This window comes from Crocodylus porosus, unplaced genomic scaffold (genome assembly GCF_001723895.1).
Source record: "Crocodylus porosus isolate Cpor-Errol unplaced genomic scaffold, CroPor_comp1, whole genome shotgun sequence".
NCBI lineage: Eukaryota > Metazoa > Chordata > Crocodylia > Crocodylidae > Crocodylus > Crocodylus porosus.
In genome coordinates this window covers 10316620-10336244 of record NW_017728921.1, presented here as the reverse complement: position 1 = coordinate 10336244, position 19625 = coordinate 10316620, and the positions used below count along the sequence as shown (strand labels likewise).

Below are 19625 nucleotides of genomic sequence, written 5' to 3'. Positions count from 1 at the left end.
TGCAGAATGCATAACAAATGACCTTGTAATTATATCGAGTTCATATGCTTGCAAAAAGCATAACTGGCATTTGTCATTGACAGTTTACAAAGGCAGGATAGCATGTCTCCAGACGTTCAAGTTCATTGTTCTAACAGCATGAAAAATGTTAAATTAAAAGATTCTTGGATCTCTGGAAAATATGAGTCTATTGAACAATTGTAAAAGAACTTACTGGCTTTTCAGCAAATGTGACTGGAGAGTGCTGCACATTAAGGAAAAGGGGCTGTGACTCCAACACACTTCAAAGAGACTGCACTGCAAACAGTCAGAGCACCAGCTTAATAATGGACAGAAAATTCTGTGGTCTATGCACAAACCTGTCTGTTGAGCAACAAGTGTGCTTAGATCATTTGATGCATGAAGGAAGATGAAAGGTGTTTTTCAGCAACAACATTGCCTGAGGGAGTAGTGTAAAAGGAAGAACAGTTTAAAAAATTAAAGAAAAAGAAATCTCGCAGCAAAAGAAAGTTGCTCATAAAAAAAAATTAAGGAACCTACACAAAGTGGGTAGCTAATAAAAGGTGTTTCTCTCCTTTTTATTGTGTAATACTTTATCACAGAAACATGATACTATTTACAAATATACAGATTGAGACTGCTGGTCATAAAATGTTACTGGAGAATTAGTCAAAAATCAATTTACAAAACCCAGAAGCTGTCCAAAGAGAGGTTCTGGCTGGCAAAAAAAAAAATCAGTGACGTTCCAATGGGACAGTTCTGTACAGAAAGGTTTTTAGCTCCTTTAAGTTCTGATCAGATCAGAATGAATTGCAACCACGTGAGCTAAGCTCAGTTGGACACTTGAGACAAGGCAGTTTTTCCGATTGTTCCTTTCCACATCAATCTCTTGATGGTCAAATCACCAGGTCTCAGGAGGCACTGGTCGGGATGTTTTTGGAAGCTGCAAGCATCGCTCTCACTTTGGCCATGAGATCCTGCAGGAAATGGGAGAAATGGGTAGAGGTTTTCATTTTTAACTGGATCATTCATGAAATACTGCAATATGTACAATACTTAAATTTCAATGCTTACTATTAGTTTACATTACTCAAAGCTATTTCATATTTCTGCTCAGAAATGTTTCGAGTTACTCAGCAATGCAGCACAACGACTTTTACTACAGTACTTTTCACACGTCATTGAACTCCAACGTGATTTCAGGACAAGGGAAACGGTCCCAAATACCGGCACGGTATGCATCGTTTCCTGGGTAACTAGAAATCACCAAGGAGGTTAAAAAAAGAGGCTTCAAAACCCTGGCTGGAGTTTAGGAAACATCTTTCACACTTAGACCCCTTTGATGGAACCTGGACAAGCTTATCACCAAAGAGCTCAGACGGCACTGGGGAAGGGCCCTCTATATACACAAGCAAAGCTGAGCGTGGCAGCAGGGAAGCAAGAGTCTTTGTTTTCAGTTTTAAGATGCTGTAGGAACAAGGCCCCTTACCAAAAACTACAGTGAAGGGATCTCAAACGTACAGGTGGGCAGTTCCAGTGGGCGACTGGATTTCAGCGTGTAGTACAACTGAAATCTGGTACGTTGGTCAGCAGCGCAACTGACAGTCAATCAGCAGAATGAAATTTCGCTCTAAAAATCTCAGTAGGAAAGGGAAGCAAAAGCCGTTGAGAAGAAGTATCTGAGGTCAGTGTGCGGAAAGAATGGAATCCTGGCTCTGAATACATGCAATAAATGTGATGGAGCAATTACAACGAGGAGCCCGAGCATGAGATCAGATTTCCACAAAATTCGAGTTCCAGCAGCAGCCCCCGCTCAGAAGACTGAGACAAGCCTGCAGAAATTCAAGTTGGCCTCCAGGACAGGTATTTTAAACAAAGAGTAGGAATGGTTTTTGCACAGGAGAAAAAAATAAACGCACCCTGGCTGAAAGAAACCAAGAGAAACGGGAAGGTTTTCTTAGTGGAGCACTATAAACGAAGGCGCGATACCGTTAATGTCAACGTCAGCCAATAGGGTTATATATTACATGTGGGAATTGTGAGATGTGTATGAAGCAAGTACAATTGTCTGAGAAAATCTTTGCAAATCCTGGAGCCAGAACCCGTGACAAAAATCACAAGTCATTTGAAGGGTTTATTATCCTGTGTGTAGTAGCAAGGCCTCACAAATCAAGAAGAGTTTCCGGGGAGGCCAGAATGACGGAGGAAGAGCCGCCACTCAGTGGCACAACACTTCATTCCCTTTTGACAGGACCCAGAAACAACGCATGACAAAGGGAACGTAATGTTGTGTAAGCTGCACCTGGCGGTTTCTGTGCCACCCGATGCCCACAAAATATAAAAATGCTGCTGAATACCGAATGCCAAATTACTAACAATATTTACTTTAAAAGCATAATATTTCCCTTATTGTGATGCAAAACAAAATCATACTTGGCTCTTGTAAAGCATTTGCCAGCTGTAGACTTTAAGCCACTTTATGAAGGAGACCTGTATCATTAACTCCATTTTACAGACAGGAAAACAGACGTGGAGGTGGGGGAAGTACTCACCATTGGAAGGAAACCCATCCCAGCAGTAGCAGAGCCAATGTTAAGCACTAAGGAAATTATCTTACTGGGAACTGAGAAATTTGGACCCTGAAAGTGATCCGTACAGGGTAAACCAGACTGAAAGTCCTATGCACCCCGCCCCCTCTTTTTTTAAACCAGTAGTTAAATTCTGCATTTCAGCACAAGGCTGAAGTTGCCAGAGGCATTTAAACCTAATACAACCGAGGGGCCCAGGTCAAAAGCTAATATGTACTTGGAGCAAAACGACAAGTACCGAGTACACCATATACCATAAGGAAAATGGTCTATCCAGGACCTGCTTGTAACAACAATTAAACCTACGCTTCAAGTATGCTTTTCTAATTGCCCGATATTTAATCTACTCCAAGGACCATGATGTCCCTCACAGTCTCTCTCTGGTTGCTTTATTTTTTATTCCTGTTCCTACCGTCTTCCTACAGGAAAAAGCAAAAGAAGTTATTCTGGAAGAAGGTTCTTCTGACAAAGCCAGCAATGGGAAGGGCCCTAGCCACTTATGTACAAAGGAATTACATTCACAAAGAGCCTAATTTTCTGGTAGACTCATCAATTTCTACACAAAGGGAAAGAAAAACAGAGCAAAAGTCCAGGGGTGAATTTTTCTCCAGCAATTACACTTTTTGAAAAATGACAAGAGTCATGGTTAGGGCATAATCTTCTCTCTCAAAACTGACACACAATCCAAAGTTAAATAGACATTTAAAAACAAAGCAGATGAGAATTTTTGAAAGCTAAACCACGGCTTTTTAAATGCATATAAAAATTATAACATAGGTTATTTTTTGAATAAGTGGTATGAAGGAAACTGAATGCATTAAAAAGCATTACAATCACTACTTTGGTTAGCACACCAAGCAAGTATTTAATAAATGCTCATGGGGTTACAATCCTGCAGCGATTCAAAGCAACCAAATACACTTCTGGTTTATGTTTAAACAGCACATCAGTCTTGCTACAGCTATTTACAGACATAGGTTTTATTGCACCACTGTAGGTAAAACTTACTACGCTGCACCCCCTAGTTCAATCTACTTCTAACTTTCCTGCTACATCCAAGCACAGAAACTGCAGTGATCTTATTGTTGCAAATAATTGCTCATCCTGATGGCAGTACATTTTTGGAGGGTGTTACTAACTTAACTGCTGCCCCTACCCTGTGTAGGTCGAAATTATATGAAGTAATTTCTAGAAAGAGCCTTTTCTAATGCTATTTTTTTTTTTTTTTTTTTTACCAACTCTATGGCCTGGTTAAGCTCTGCTCACCAAGACAAAAGTTTGAGCAAATATGAAGATTAACTAGCGTACAACAAGCCGCTTGGCTTTGAGGAGCAGCTTGATGTCTGTATTTGTATTTCAGCAGCATGCTTATCAAAATGCGCTGTTTAAAGAAAACAAAGTTATTTTGCCCCCAACTGCCAGCCCCGCAATTGTAACCTGGCACCAAGCTGAGTTTTATTTTATTTTTTTAAACACCACCAGCATAAAAGATGCTGTAGGGCAAAGCAGGTTCTCAGTATTGCATGCCATTTAGGTGACTAATGGGCTGATGCAGGTGTCAAGGACAGCATATTTTGGACTACTTTATCTTTACTGTTGGTTATTGTTCAGTGTAAGGAAAGAAATCAGCTTGACTTTCAGAGGCCAGAGAAGCAAGGAAGGAAGGAAGCAAGCACTGCAGGGAAAGAAGTTGCAGAAAGCGAGTTTCTTCCAAACTAAGCAATGTAATATTCAGAATGACAGTGAACGTGGATCCTTACTATATTTAAAGCTCAACCTTGTGTCAGCAAAAAACCCCCAACAACTTAATGGAGTACAATACAGAAGTAGAAACACTTCATTAGGCAGCACTGCAGGGATTTCTGGAATTCATACCTGAGTTATTTTACTTTGCACTGAAGACACGATTGCAGAAGAGATCTGGCCATCTTTTTCCTGAGAAACTCCCCTAAAGACAAAAACACAAGAATGACAAATTTATCCAATGCATTTTTTTAATCTAGATCAAGAGATTGTTCTATTTCCTTTGGTGTACCAGCCTCACTGCACTTGCAGTGCAGACATGCCCTCAACTCCAGGCAGATCTATAAGCTTTAAGCACCGTCTCATGTGGCGCAGACCAATGCTATAATGGGACTAGGGTAATGCAATCAGTAACGAAGCAGACTCAGCCGAGGGAAAAAAGTATTAAAAAAAAAAAATCAATACATACAAAGTTCTTATTTTGGCAATTTTGACCAAATTTTCCACTGTCATAGCCAGGTTTTGGAAGGCTCCATTGTACTACTGTTGCTAAAGGTGTTATTGAGAACCATTCTGGAAGGAGAACACAATCCCTGGGTTTCCTTCTCATTAATCTCTCAAATTCAACAGTCTTTTTTTCCTCTGGACAATCTTCTGTAACTTGTCTTTTGATTGGAACATTGAGTTTAGCTTTAGAAACATTTTCAGTTGTTGTTATTTGACCCAAAGAATACCAGTGAGCTCTCCAATAATCTCAGGTCACCAGCACAAATGGTTTCCACCTCTGTACACAGTCCTATCTTGCCCTGAGTATTTTTCATTATAAATCCCTGTTCGAAACACACATTCATGGTCAAAAGCTGTCAGGACTTTCAAATGACACAGTGAGAGAGAAAGTTACCTGGAGCGTTCCTGGCTGGATTCCCTACTCTCCACAGGAGAGATGCTAGTTGAATGTATGGAGTTTTTGTGTGTCGACTGTTTGCTTGGTGACATGGACGGCGAGTGAGATCTAGCTTTGGACTTAGTACGTGATCTAGACCGCCTCTTCTTCTTCTTTTCATGGGGACTTCTGAAAAAGGTTTATTGGAGATGATTAAAGTGTTTTAAGTTTGTTTTTTAACCAGCTAAGTAGGAGCGATGTTAGACATTTCTAAAGGATTTTCAAGCCCCCTTTAAGATACTTGTTCAAAGCCTCCTGCACGATGACTAAGTGCACTTTAACAACCGTGCACTAAATCACTGTTTGCATGATAGCGTGGAGAAAAGCATTCCCAAAGCAGACCTTCTTATGTATGGACCCTTGTAAATGATGCGATTTTCACATTTCAATCTGAGAAACGGGTACAAAGATTACTAGCTCCTTGCTTTATGTCAGAAGAATACTGGAATTCAGAGACTGGCCAATACTCAATACTTTGAAAGAAAGGGCAAAAAACCTTCCTGTTGACACAATAACCTGACCACGGGGAGTTTTCATCCCCGCCTCTTTTTAAGTCATCAGCTTTATCATCAGATGCATAAGGATTTATATTCACAATTCTCACCAAGAAGCCAATGCCTAGGGTTACTTTTTAAACAAATTATTTCTGCAACCAAAACTTGGATTGACGATCTTAAAAAGTCTTAAAAAATTACAACAAAGTTCCTGCATAATATTCACACAATCCTATCCAAAGCAGCATGCCTCAGACTCTTGTGGGCAGATAGGGCCACTTTATATATGCACAATATATACAAGTTATATAAGATACAACAGGAGCTAAAAGGACATATAAAATTATTTTTATTGTTGATGAAACAAGGGGACAACAACAAAAGTATTCTGAAACGATATCTAGCATTCAACTGGAGTGCATGAATTCTAGTAGTAACACTGCAGACCAAGTTGTGGAGATCCTTATATATGGTTATAAACTTAGTAAATCACAAGCAAGTAAAAGTGAAGTTGCTCTAATTAGGATTACTGAATCACTTTCATGCAATAATTCAATGTGTTCAGGTCCCTGCAGCCTGCTGGGTCTTTTTTCTATTTTTAAACCTTACAGCAAAGCAAATTTACTTTACGCTTTTAACAGTTACAGTCTGCTGGCTGAAGGTAGGATTTTTGGACGCTGCTTTGTTGCAGAGTGTATCCAGACTGGTGAAGACTAACACTGGACTACTAAACAGAAACTCTCACGGAAAATGAAGTAAGAAGCTAACAAAATTCTTCTTTCTTGTTCGTTTACAATGGGCAGTTATTAGCAGCCAAAGGTCAATTTAGGAGTCAGCAAAATAAATTCTTCTTATACAAACAGTCTTTTGTCTGTATAATATTTAACTCATTAAATAAAAGTAAATTCACAATACTGCAAAACATAGGGAACAAAGTGTAAATACAATTAAAATATTGCAAAAAAAATACTGCATATCTCTGAAGTTTAAGATTTCTCCCACAGATTTCACTGTTCAAATACTAAACTTTATGATTACAAAAATCTTTCACATGCAGTTGAATTTTAAGACCGAAAAAAGCATTACGCATGACAACAACAATAAAAATTACTTACGGCTGCTATGTGTAAATTAACATCATAAATTCAAATACCAAATACTCTTCTTAGTCTCATAACAAGCTAAGCCATGAGATCTGCTACACCTTGACTGGTTAGTTGTGTCTCACAGTTGTTAAGTTTCAGTATATTTTTATGCTGTAACCGTTCTTAAAAAATATAAAAGAGTATTTCATAAGAAGCCTTCTTCAAAAATGTTATGCTTTGAAATTTGAAAACAAAATTTGAATTTGTAAATAAGAAGCCAAACACCATCATACTGACCACAATCACTCAACACTCCACAATTCATCATTTATTTTTCACCTATCCATTTCGCAAACAAATTCTAATTTAAAAAACTTCTGGAAACAAAAGGCCAGGGTGAAAGCGCTGCTAATACGTTTAAACAGAAGCCAATCTTTGCGTCATGCTTTGATATTAAAACACTTTGACTAATTTGGACATACGCTATTTAAAATTTTTTGTCCGGGGGTAATTGTCTTTGGCAATTCTGACACGTAAGGCAGGAAGATGAACCGTATTGGAAAGCTCTAATCATATTTACTCTGGGAAGTATGTCACACACCTTCTAAACAGCTAGTCAGTAATACGGCATGACAAAAAATGGCATTCAGGCCCCTAAAACTGACATTTTCCATTAAAAAAAAACCTTACAAACCAACTTTTGCTTGATCCCTCCCTCCCCACCACCCACTCACTAAATCTTAGATGACTTGCATCTCAGAACTGGCTGCATAATCCAAAACTCTCTCCCATCTGATGTCCTAAGAACAAATCTAAGCATTTTAAACACACCCTCTTTGTACAGCAATCCTGGCTATTCAACATTTTCACTGATAACTTCCTTGTCCTGGACTTGAATCTAGTTAGAGCACTGCTCTGTTTCTATTTGCCTAACACGTTCTTTCAGTCCTCCTCTCATCTTTTTTCAAAGTCACCCTTCACATTCTAAGAGAAATACACATCAGCATCATCCACTCAGATAAAAGACTGGGTAAACAGATGAGCTTTTTAATTGAGTCTTGAAGACAATGAAGCTCTGCTTCCGTCACACGATTAGGGATAATGAGTTCCAGAGCTGAGATGCATACATAAAAAATTCTCTGCCCCCAGCAGCCACACATCTACCTGCAAAGTTAATCGCCTGTGCAACATGGAGCACTGATGCAACGGGATTTTTTTGTTACATGAGGCCATAAATATGAAAAACTAAGGAGTCAGTACCCATGCCTACAATGCAGAGGATGAAGAAAGTTAATAGCATGGATTCCATAGGCTTTTTAATTCTTGATACGTAGGAAGAGTACAAGGCAGACAGCACTCCTGAAACTAGATGCACAGCTGTACTAGTTTTTCAATACACAAGAGCAGATTGAGAGCTAACTTTTTAGAAAGAAGCAGGTAAACCTGTTGCATGTACAGTTTTATTGTCGTTACCCCATTACATGCATGCCGACCTGGCTTTTTATCCACCCAGGCAGGTGTGCACACCTAAACTGATGGGAGGTTGCATAGTCATATTAGCAAAGTGAAATTAAGGATACAAAGAGTGGCCACCTAATAGCTATTAAACTTTGCAAACGTGCTCTTCCACAGAGTTCTCAGCAACTTCAAATGAACTTTGTTTTTATGTGGTCTATGTGATTAAAGGCTCTTACAGACAGAACACATGTTGTTACAACAGAGAATGCACGGTATGCATGCTTATACGCAAGACAGAGAAAGTGAACTGTGTTCCAGAACAGAATCCTTTAAAGAGCGTTACCACCTGTTGGACTGCTGGGATAAAAAACAGGCAATAATGAACTTAGGTTAGTATAAACATAGTATATTTAAGCTTAGTAAATGTGTGTTAGCATAAAAATAAATGGCTTACAACCTTGGCCCTTTTCAAAATTTGACAGTATTTTTTTTATTAAAAAAAAATAACATTTGTAAAAATACCCTGAAAATACCTCTCTCAATCCTGTCCATATACGAAGTCAGTGAGCACAAAGTGAGGATGTAACTTCTCTTCCCCCCAACCTGTACCAGTCCCCACCAACCCCACTTTTGCTTCAAATTTTCCCAGAGCAGTTTTGAAACTGCATGGTCTCCCTCTTGACAGTGAAGGCTACAAAGAAGCATCCGAGAAAAATAGGTAGACAGAGCACTTACTTCTCTCAGCATTCACACAGGAACAGAAATCCACATGCCTGCTACATAAGATCCATAAGCAGGATGAGTTGTACAGTGTTGTACAAAGCTAGAAGACCTAAGGGGAAGGGGTGTGCAACCTCCCCCCTGCCCCACACTGATCATGTCACCAGTTGTGATCCATTTATACACTCGACAGTTATTTTACTGCCAATTGAGTGTTCACTAAATTACATTTCATTTACTTGCTCCACAGACCCATCATGACTGGACAGCTTTCAAATACCAGCGTGGCTCTGCATTTTCCTTAGACAATATCACTGTGCACTAGTGCAGGGAGGGAAGCTCAGATAAGAAGAGTATGGTAGACCCTACAGCACACCAAACTATTTCCTCTATTTGCCTGAAAAAAGACACAGCCAAATGGCTCAGCCTAGGGAGAGATCAGAATATTCACATCCGCTGCACAGCATGCTAACTGTAAAATAACCTTTGATCACAGGTACGTCCCAAGTGCATGTATCCTCAAAAGTTTATCCCAGAGCTCTGCCCATGCACTTGTCCTGTACAGAAAGCGCCAGTGCTTATAATGAAACATCTTCTCAGGTGTGCCTGTACTTCGGCATTCAAGGTTGAAAAGAAGCCTCAACATAACTAGTGCACAAGTGAAACGTTCTTTGTCACTGGTGCCCATACCTGGACCGTGTGCGTTTCCTACTGTTTCCAGGACTGTTACTAATGCGATAAGCAGTTGGGACACTCCTTTCCTCTCGTCGCCGTTCTGGGGAGTGGGCCCGTCTCCTGGGTGACCTTGACCGTGACCTGGGCAGAAAAAATATAAATGTAAGTTTTATTATTACTTTTTATTCCTGTTATTTGTTTCATTACTTTCATTTCAGTGGAAACCTGTTGTCACCAAACCCCACTATGGTGCCGTTACAACGCCTACTTGATTTTCATATTAACACATCACATTTCTAGTCTCTAAGACTTGCCAGTGTCGTGAGTTTGTCACCCATTCAGGATAGATCGATTTGCTTTTAACTGCCAAAAAGAGAAGCAGTTTTCTTTGGTATCATGTGCTAAGGGCAACGTATGCATTAGCAGTTGAGGTGTGCTCACAGTGCAAACAGTTACCTCTCATGGGAGACAGAGTTTGCCACTGCTGCTATGCGCAAGTCCAGTTTGGCTTAAAGCCGAGAATCTTCACGTCAGCCCTGACCTTGTCTTTCCAAATCAGCAGCGTTGTTGTGTTGCCACATCATGGAGACATGCAATTTGTGTTCAATTTATCATTTCATTTTGAAATATGCACGTTTCCTCAGATACTGACAAGTCCAGGAAATTCTGTCCCTCATGAAGCAGGGTTAATCCTAAATTTATCCAGCACCTTCACCGGTGCAAGTGACTAACAACCCATGACCAGCACCTGTTTGACACTAGCACTTTCAACTTGAAATGTCTGCCCTACAAAGAGAGAAAGAGAGAGCATGCCTAGTTAAGATCAGAGATCAACTGAAGAGCTCACTCAAATGTTAATGATTGTACAACTGTATGTAGAAATAAAACCTGAGCATTTTTAAGAAGAAATGCATGCAAATAAAAAAAACTCCCGGGGGGTGGGGAACCCCTCTTTGAACAAATACCTCAGCAGCAGTTAATTCTGTTGCCATTAAGATACAAAGGCCTAATCATTTTGCTTCAAAATTTTAATTTATTTACTTAAGATATTTTATTCCACGTACTTTGAGCATCCTTTTTCCTTCAGAAACACCCAATTTTTGCAATGAACAAGACTTCTGTAAATCATTCTGTTGAATCACACTTCATACGTATACACATACACACGCATCCATGCGCGCACATACATGAGCCATTTCTCGTAACCCTATTACAATAAAAGACCTACTGAAATGAGAATCAGTTAAGTACTGTACTGCAATTTAACTGTGCTTTTTCACTTAGAAATCTGATCTTTACCAGGCCTTTCAGAAGGATTATAAAAAAGAAAATACAAAAAAAACCAAACAGATTATAAAAGTTTGGGGTCAGTCAGACACCTTGACATTTTACCAGGATTTCCCTCAAAAGAGCTCCAGCAGTCAAATCTTTTCGTTGTCGAAGCTGCCTGATAATTTTCTCGCTCTGTTGCTGCTGCCATTGATGAGCTGCTCAGACTCGGTTCCATGCTCAGTGTCCCTGTGGATGCTGTGAGTCTGTGATATGGAGGCACACACTTCACATTCAGAATAAAATGGGCTAGTTTTGGTATTAACTAGAATCCTGAAAAGGCTCAGTCCCTTAACCAAAAGCTGAACCTTAGTGAAAGCATGCTTATAGGGCCCAGCCTAAAAAAGAGTCCAAACAATCAGAAAGAAAAAGGCATTAGCTATTTTTTATGAATTTGATACGATTGTTTTGGTTCTAAAACATTTTTCAAATCACTTAAACTTGAAGAGACTTAGCCATTAGGCCTTAACTGATTTGAAGTGCCTTAGCTGTCTCCTTGCAATACATGAAATCATTATTTTAACTAGATTGCATGAGATAGTCCGAAAACACCGTACTCCTTTAAATAAAGTTAATAGCATTCATGTTGTTTAACAGACTCTTTAACGTTCCATATAGTATAAAGCTTGGTGCATCAATTCACGTTACATTAAAGGAAGTGGAAGGATATAGATAGACACTGCCTCTACAATGAATGAATGGGTTTTGGAGTAACAGAAAATAGATACTCTTACAAGCAAGGGATTGCTACTTTGAGGTCTTAGCCGATTTCCTGAAATTGAGACAGTAAAAATTATACCGTTACCTATTCTATTCAGCTTAGTCTAAACTAACCCTTTAGTGAAGCATCCTGCTCCTCATTACTACTTGCACTCATTAACCGGATAAGCAGAGTAGGTGGTGAAGCAGTAATCTATTACTAAGGTATAGCAGGAAACTGATTAACACCGAACGGGGATTTTGAGTTTCCATTCTATTCAAATTCAAAATATACATTTAAATTTGATCTGTCCGGATAAAAGAAGTCATTTGCTTTGTAACGAGTTGTTTTGCAGTCCCTTTTCTCCTCCCATGCACACACTCTTAACATTAGCCTAGATCCTGCACTTCCAAGATCTATTTTACAGAAATATAGATTTACTCTTATATTAATACAGTCATTATTTACATTTACTGGTCACCAACTGTGAAATTTGAAGCTTCTCAGCCAGAACATCATGCGTAAAACTTCAATGACTGACATTACATGCTACTAAACAGAGCACCACTATCAGATACAATTTACGTCAAATTTGTTATGGTGCTTTGAAGTTTAGTGGGAAAAAAGGCACCGATCAACTGTTGACAACAGTGCAAGAGGAGGGTTCCAGAATTTGTGCGCTTCCAAGGCAGAGCCAAAATTCACCCATATCTTTGTCTTAACACTTTAACCTGAGACTTTAAGGCAATAGAAGGCAATGCTCTAACACTGTTAAGGTATTCTGTATGGTTTATGGCTTTCTGAGATTTTTGCTTAGCTCTAGATTCATCTTGTCCATCTGGAATCAAAGCCTTTCTATATCAAGGGCTTTTGGGGACTGGTTTAGGCATATGTATTTGAGAACGGTAACAAAAGGAACAAGGAGTTATGCAGAGAACTCACTGTTAACACACCAAGGACAGTAATAAAATTGATATAGCTGGGTTACCGCACATCCCTACAATTTTTATTCATTTCTGAGGAAAAGACAGCTTCAATCGTACTTTCAAGCAACATAGCTAAATATACTTTGCCTGTTCTGAAATTGATAGTATTTGAACAGAACAAATTATACAGCTCAACCTGTAATGTACTCAAATACATTACAAAGTGAATTTCTTAAAAATTAAGCCTTATTAAAATGGTGTACCATGTAAATATACAAAGCTGTGCCTATAAAATGCTACGTGTAACAAAAATACACTGCACTCTCATTTATACCAACCTACTCTTTGCAATTACAATCTGCTGCACTTCTAAAATAGAACTTCACTTCTCACTTAGATTTTAAAACCTACATGAATCTTCAAAATCGAACGTTTGTCAGACAAATTTGTGCCTTGCACAAAAAACAACCAAACCAAAAATCTTATAAGAACTTTTCAGAGCATCTCAAACTTGCATGCAACTTTACTGCCCTCATTTGACCCTAAACTACAGTTCTTACACTGTACAAAATTACCCTTCGAGGAACTGTTATACCCAATGTACTTTTACAGTTATAGTCAATATCTACCAAGAGCGCATAATTCACACATCAAATGGAAACTCAAGTAATGCTCATTCAGAGATCCCTAAACATTTTGGATTCCACTACAAAAATGAAAGTTCTCCAAATGATATAGAACATGTGGCAGTAGGTCATTATTAGTTTTTACATTTCAGAAGACATAACTCCTTAATGACCAATTACAACATATCCTAATCAGAAGTTTTGAAAGAAGTGCGGCTTCTCTTTTGGCTGTCACAATTAATTTAAAATACCACTAGTTTAAACAGCTTTAGGCCCTAGACACAAATCTCTACTGTGTAGATATATCAAGTCTAATGAGCTATTCAGTTAGAAAGCTGTGAAAGTTTGGTAATTGTGAAAAACAGCGCACATTAGTGATACATAGTGGTTTAGTTAACAGAATCATTATTCATACTTTTTAAAGATGTTAAATCAGAAGTTTCTTTCTCCACAGTAACTATACTTCTAATCTGTTCCAAATGCCAACTAATTATTGATGACTGCTCAACAGGGAGGAGATCTGAAGGTTAGTTTTAAGTTAGCACAAAACAAAACGAGGTAACAAAAGTATAAAACACTCCTATTAAGTGCTCACTTGAGACATGTACAAATAAAGCAGTTATTCAAGGTGGTGATCTTAGACACTAATACTGAATTATGTAAGCTGTAAGCAATACATGATGTCCTTTGCTTCATGTCACTGCACAAAGTTGAACATCACAAATTAAGCTTTACAAGTAGTTTAGAACATAATGCAAGGAGGAAACACTATACTTCTATTACACAAATATATCAGCAGCAGTATGCTTTGTTGACACGTGTGGGTGAACAAGACAGAAGAAATATGTGCAGGGAGCCACACCTGCTCTGTGACAGCGCAACACAATGCATTAAGCAGTACTAATGCAAAAGATCCTGACCTCCCTACCGAACCAACTGCACAGGTGTTTTATTTGCTTTTAGGTCTCAGATTGTAAGTTATTTCAAGTGAGAATTTTTTTTTCAGTTGACATTAATACTGAAACATTTCCTGATATCATTTTCGCATTGTAACAGTGTTTCCATAGACTGCAAGGAAACCATTTGGCCACAGACGTGACATTATAATATTGTCTACATTCTCCTAATAGCACATTCAGACCATCTTTATCGGCTTGCACTAATATCGGTTTTCCGCTGTAGAACTGCAGTCATATCGCCTCTCAGCACAAGTAGTTAGCCTAAGCACTGCGTTGTGTGGATTTAGCTACACTACTGTGAATTCAAGTAATAGCAAGCAAAGTGACATGCTGTGTCTCAGCACAGCAAGTCAGAGGTCTAGGCATGGCTTTAGCTTTATTTCTAAAATCACTGGCTTCCCAATGCACTGGGATTGTCACATCTGTAACTATAAACATAATTATGGTCAAACTTGTTTCTCAACACTGCAAGTTATTCATGCAAGCCCACCAAGATGTAGTTATGCAAATCATTTAAGAGGAAGTTTATATAAAAGTACAAAAGAAAGATTTGTAGTAATTTTAAGGACACTTATTTTTTTCTGAACATTGTTAAATAAAGCAGCAACGCTGACAAATGATTCTCGTCTCCTAATGCATACTTTACAGCCTAATGCATGGCAAAGACTGGAGGCAGAAGGGTATTTTTGGACAGGAGGGAAAGTTGTTTTATTTTCCAATGTACAAACTGTTAAATGCTCCACACAACTAGATATAGTATCACCCTCTGTGTAAATGAACAAGCCTGAAAAACAATGCACCTAGCCTAAAATGACAAGAGAAGCAGCGAGTGCCCTGTTCACAGTTGTCTCGATGTGTTCTGAACTGTCTCCACAACTTCTAATTTTAGATTTTCATTGCTTTCATATGCCAAAGCTGACTGCAAGTTTTGTATGTTTCCTATGTATATTCATGTGTGGCTACACAAAACCATGGAGAATGGTGACAAAGTCATTCGCCTAATTATGCAGAGGTCTCCAAACAAGTGGTAAAGCCATGAGAATGAATCTGATGATCCCAGGCAGGTATTTGGGAGAGCTGATTTTTGGTGTTGGTTTTAGTACACACACCAGAAATCTTACTACCGTGAATTAAACTATACAAACTTTTGGTGAAGGGTATCTATTTTTGCCAATTTTTGCACATTAGTTCAGGTGCAGAATATCTTTCCCTTGGCATGGACTTTGAGAGTAGCCCTATGGAAATGTAAGATAAAGTATCCACAACTTGCAAAAGTCTCACTCATTATAGGCTTCTAGCAAACTTTTCTGGAGAAAATCCATAGATACTTGAAGAAGGGTGGCAAAATTGCCCTGAATGTTTACTTTTCAAGAAAAAAAGACTTTTTAAAGCAAGTGAAGGGATCAGAACACAAGAACAAGCCTCAATTTATCGACTGCCTCCAATTTTAAACATTTACCCTAGGATATATTCCTTTGCATGGATGAAATGCAACACACTACAAATTATATCAATGTTATATGTAGGCTTTGCCTGTACATGAAAAGAAGGTAACATTCCTCAAATGCAAGTGACAGGCAGAAATAATGACTGACCCTACAATAAGGGTGCCCCCCACCCAAGGTGTGTTCTTTACCTAGATTCAATTTTTGGCTCATACACAATCCACACACTATAATTATTACGGTCAGAAGCAGCTACTGGGGCCCCTGTCCCCTTCAGTGTCCCCTGTCCCCTCTCCCAAGGACACAAAGGGCAACAGAATGGCTCTGCCAACAGAGAATCCTATATGAGGTGTCATACCTGTGCGCCAAACCTGGAGTCCAACCTAAAGGCCTATACCAGGACATGTTGATTGGTAAGTGAGAGATCTGAATTCTGTGTTACTGCTCCAATCTCTCAGGTATATGGTGTGTTACTTAAACAGGTAACTGAAAAGTCCATAACCTTAATACAGCTAGGGGGATCTTCCTGGATAACTTCCAAAAATCAACTTCTATACTACCCATGACCCATTTGGATAACCTTCAAAGATTCAAGTTGCCCTTAGACAAATGCAAGAAAATGTGGAGGTGTTTCATCAAAAAAGACACTGCAATCAATACACCAAGGTCAGGAAACAATGCTGGGGGATGAACAGATTGATTTATGTGGATTTGAAGGCCACACGGGGCCAGAACTTACAAGTTTTGTGCAAAGGGCAATCCCAGTTTTGTGAAAGTAAACTACAGACTGAATAATTGGAACCTTCCCTACTTTCCCAGCCAACACAACGTGGCTACTGGGAGAGGTGGCTTCCCCATCTCATCCCTTAAAGGAGGTAGACACTGCAAAAAGCTCAGCTGGGGGATACTATTGCCAGATGAAGTCTCTGCACTGACAGAAGACCAGACTGTGTAGGGGCTAGCAAAGAATCCACAGCAGCTGACACTGGTGCTATGAGGGACGAAAGCTGGTTTCCACATACAGAATGAAAACCTTTTCCATTTAGTTCTATGGGTCTAGTTAAAAAAAAAAGCCTCTCTGCAGGATGAAGCCCAACAGCTGCAAGGATGCTGGGGTCCCTGGGAGACTAATGGGATCTCTCACCATTGTCCTTGGAGATTACCTAGAATAGGTAACTTGATTAGGAACTGTACTAACAGACTTGCCAGGTGCAACTACCAGAATTACCTAGTCCAGTCTAGATCAGTTCTGTGTCCTGCCTAAGTTTCCACAGGACTATCAGTACGTCAGGGACTGATGGAAGGGTATGCATTCATCCCCGTGGCCTGGGAATGAGGAAGTCATCCGTCAGGGAGCCTAGACTCATGCCACTTTCTGGAACACTTGTGGTTTGTTAACAATTCACCTTTTAAGTGAATCCCCACTTGCAAAAGACGCTCCGAAGAACCATGTCTTTAAGGCGGTACTCCTTGTTCACAGGAAAAAAAAAAAAAAAAAAAAAATCTATGCTGATGTAGTCTGATGCGCTGCTGGAAAAATCAAGTAAATAAAGAACTGCTAGCACGATCTAGTCCAGAATGCACTGTTCACTCCCTTGCATACTGAAATAGATAATAGTATGGTATTCTCTACTATGAATTGCTGATCCCTTAAGAACAGGTTAAAAAAAACCTTGAATACCTGGCAAATTGTCCTAGGTCTGTTTATTTATGTGCAGGCTTGTGTCCTGAGAAGACTACAACTCCTGAACTTTCAGCTGATTAGGATGACCCAACCCTAAACTAAGGGGTCCTGCTACCACCTCTTTGGAGGCGAGGTCTGGAAAAGGAAATTTTGTTGCAGAACTGAAGTGAGATACATATGCTGATCTCAACCACCTTTCCATGAATTAAGGTGAAGTCTGGTGGACTGCAATTCCTAGGACATGTGTCACATCACCTACACATTCTCATTGGTATTCTTAGATGGGCTTGCAGTTGAGTGACAAGATCCACTTTGGTCTGAAAGCTTCATGGGGAAAGATCTGGAGTCTAATACAGATAAGCTCTATGGTTTGGGTGGAGTTCACAAAGATTGCTTCTTGGTCTTTGCTGTAGGATTTTATATGAGTTTCCTCAAGTCTCTATTGATGGAAACTCTAGTATTAGGCCTGCCATGATTGCTTGACACTACTTATTACTTTAGTGAAAAAACAGGTTGGTATTTAGGCTTCTGGTATATCTGTGATCTGTAGCAATGTTTTATATACTATCACTGTTCAGAGGACAGTAAGACATGACATTTTCAAGTACCCTGTACTGCAGTTACTACCAAGAAGTTAATGCAAGAGGCAGCATTGTCCCTAGCCTTAAAAAGTGCTATGAACTGCCTTAAGAGAGTCATGTAGAAGTACCAGCAAGGGCCTATCTCTGAGCCAAGAGCAAGTCATGATGACCAACAGGCCTCCTGGTAGGTGCTGATGGCTCAACAAGGTGCTGAGGGAGATGGACTGATTTGCATGCTGAGGTTTCTCTGAACAATTCCCAGAGCCCGAGGAAAAGCTTCAGCATCATTGCTTTCCCTCTCCAGGTAAGCCTTGAGAAGAAATGGCACACAGAACGTTTTGGAATGCACCCTTCCACAAGTGCCAACCATCGATTAGATCCATGGGTGATGTATCTATCTTAATTCCTGATAACTTAGTCTCTGCTCCAGGAATAGTACACTTACGCAGGGGAGAGGGTGTTTTCTAGCAAAAAAACCTAACGTAAGTGACCTACAGATCTATGATATTTTAAATATATGTATACCAAAGAAAACTAAGCATATTACTACTAACACTAAACAGCGTTAAATTACACAGTGGACAAGAGAAGCAGGGACTGACTGGGGTTTCTCACAGCCACAGGATGTAGAACTGAGGGTCAGCTGGGCCTGCTCTGTTGCTTAGGTAGGATTAAGATGGTGCAGACATGGCTCTGCTGGACACCAAATCTGAATACATGCAGGGGGCACATACACCCAAAGAACAGAATCTGTCATCTGGCACTCAAAGAACTCAAGGTTTGGGGGCCTCTTTCATAGCAAGAACCACACTTCTCCTCTCCCCCTTTGCAATCGTGCAACAACCCTAAGCTGACAGTATCAAATGATCATTGGGTAATATAAACAGAAAAGTATCTGTACTCTTAACTGACTTCAATGAATTAAGGTACCAATTCTCCTAAAGGCTTTGGCCTTTAATCAATTTTATAGCATTAATGTTACCATAATTAAATATCTACTTATTTATAATTAAATTTGAGCCAACTGATTTCCACTCATGCTTCTTCTGTGTGCCCCACTCCTCAAACCCTCATCACGTGGTCTCCTATATCTTTCTAATTCCTTTCTCTGCTCCAGTTCTTTCCCATCTTTTGCTTAGCAACAATGCCCTGTTACTTAAGTTTCTGATCTCCATCTCTATCCCACTACCAGCTTGCAGTTTGTCCTGTCGGTGCCTCTTGGTCACCAAGGACAGCTCGTATTTCTTCTTCCTATATAGGAGCAATCAAAACAGTAGTGACTCTGTGGATTCCTCTGATTCCAGCTACTTTTCCAGGTGTTCTTGCTCTCCTTTGCAATGAAGACTTAGGCCACTTGTAGAAGTAGCGGGAAACAAGGTGGAGCCATGCTAGCTGGTTACATTTCTGCAGTGCGCCGGTAAGCAGTTCACTGACCAACTGAAGCATCACTTAATGCATTCACTCTCCCATTATGTAATTAGTAGCTTCAACATTTATCAAATATTTAAATGTTATCTTTCAGAAGACATTCTTCATATCTGATTCTGTACATTTACTGAGTCTTCCAGTTTGCTTATCTCCCTTAGGCAGACGGCCATTTTCCTTGCGATGTGCATAATTAGGTGCAGAAGAGAAATTAAAATGTTAACTCAAATAGAATGGTAAAGAA

The 19625-nt window shown here is 39.5% G+C and overlaps 1 protein-coding gene across 7 annotated transcripts in view; it reads right to left on the bottom strand.

Moving 5' to 3' along the window:
- Window positions 1-548: 548 nt before the first annotated feature.
- The window catches only part of SFSWAP (splicing factor SWAP homolog), a 96320-nt gene continuing 77243 nt past the window's right edge, over window positions 549-19625 (bottom strand). For 4 of the 7 annotated variants that reach the window (XM_019538969.1, XM_019538971.1, XM_019538972.1 and 1 more), the window contains 5 exons: window positions 11086-11241; window positions 9722-9847; window positions 5233-5403; window positions 4464-4536; window positions 549-977 (listed from right to left, as the gene is read on the bottom strand). In XM_019538969.1, coding sequence (XP_019394514.1) covers window positions 912-977; window positions 4464-4536; window positions 5233-5403; window positions 9722-9847; window positions 11086-11241 — 592 coding nt within the window. In that variant the 3' untranslated portion in view covers window positions 549-911. The remainder of the gene's footprint in view (window positions 978-4463; window positions 4537-5232; window positions 5404-9721; window positions 9848-11085; window positions 11242-19625) is intronic. The other 3 variants (XM_019538974.1, XM_019538975.1, XM_019538973.1) reach the window with 2 other exon arrangements.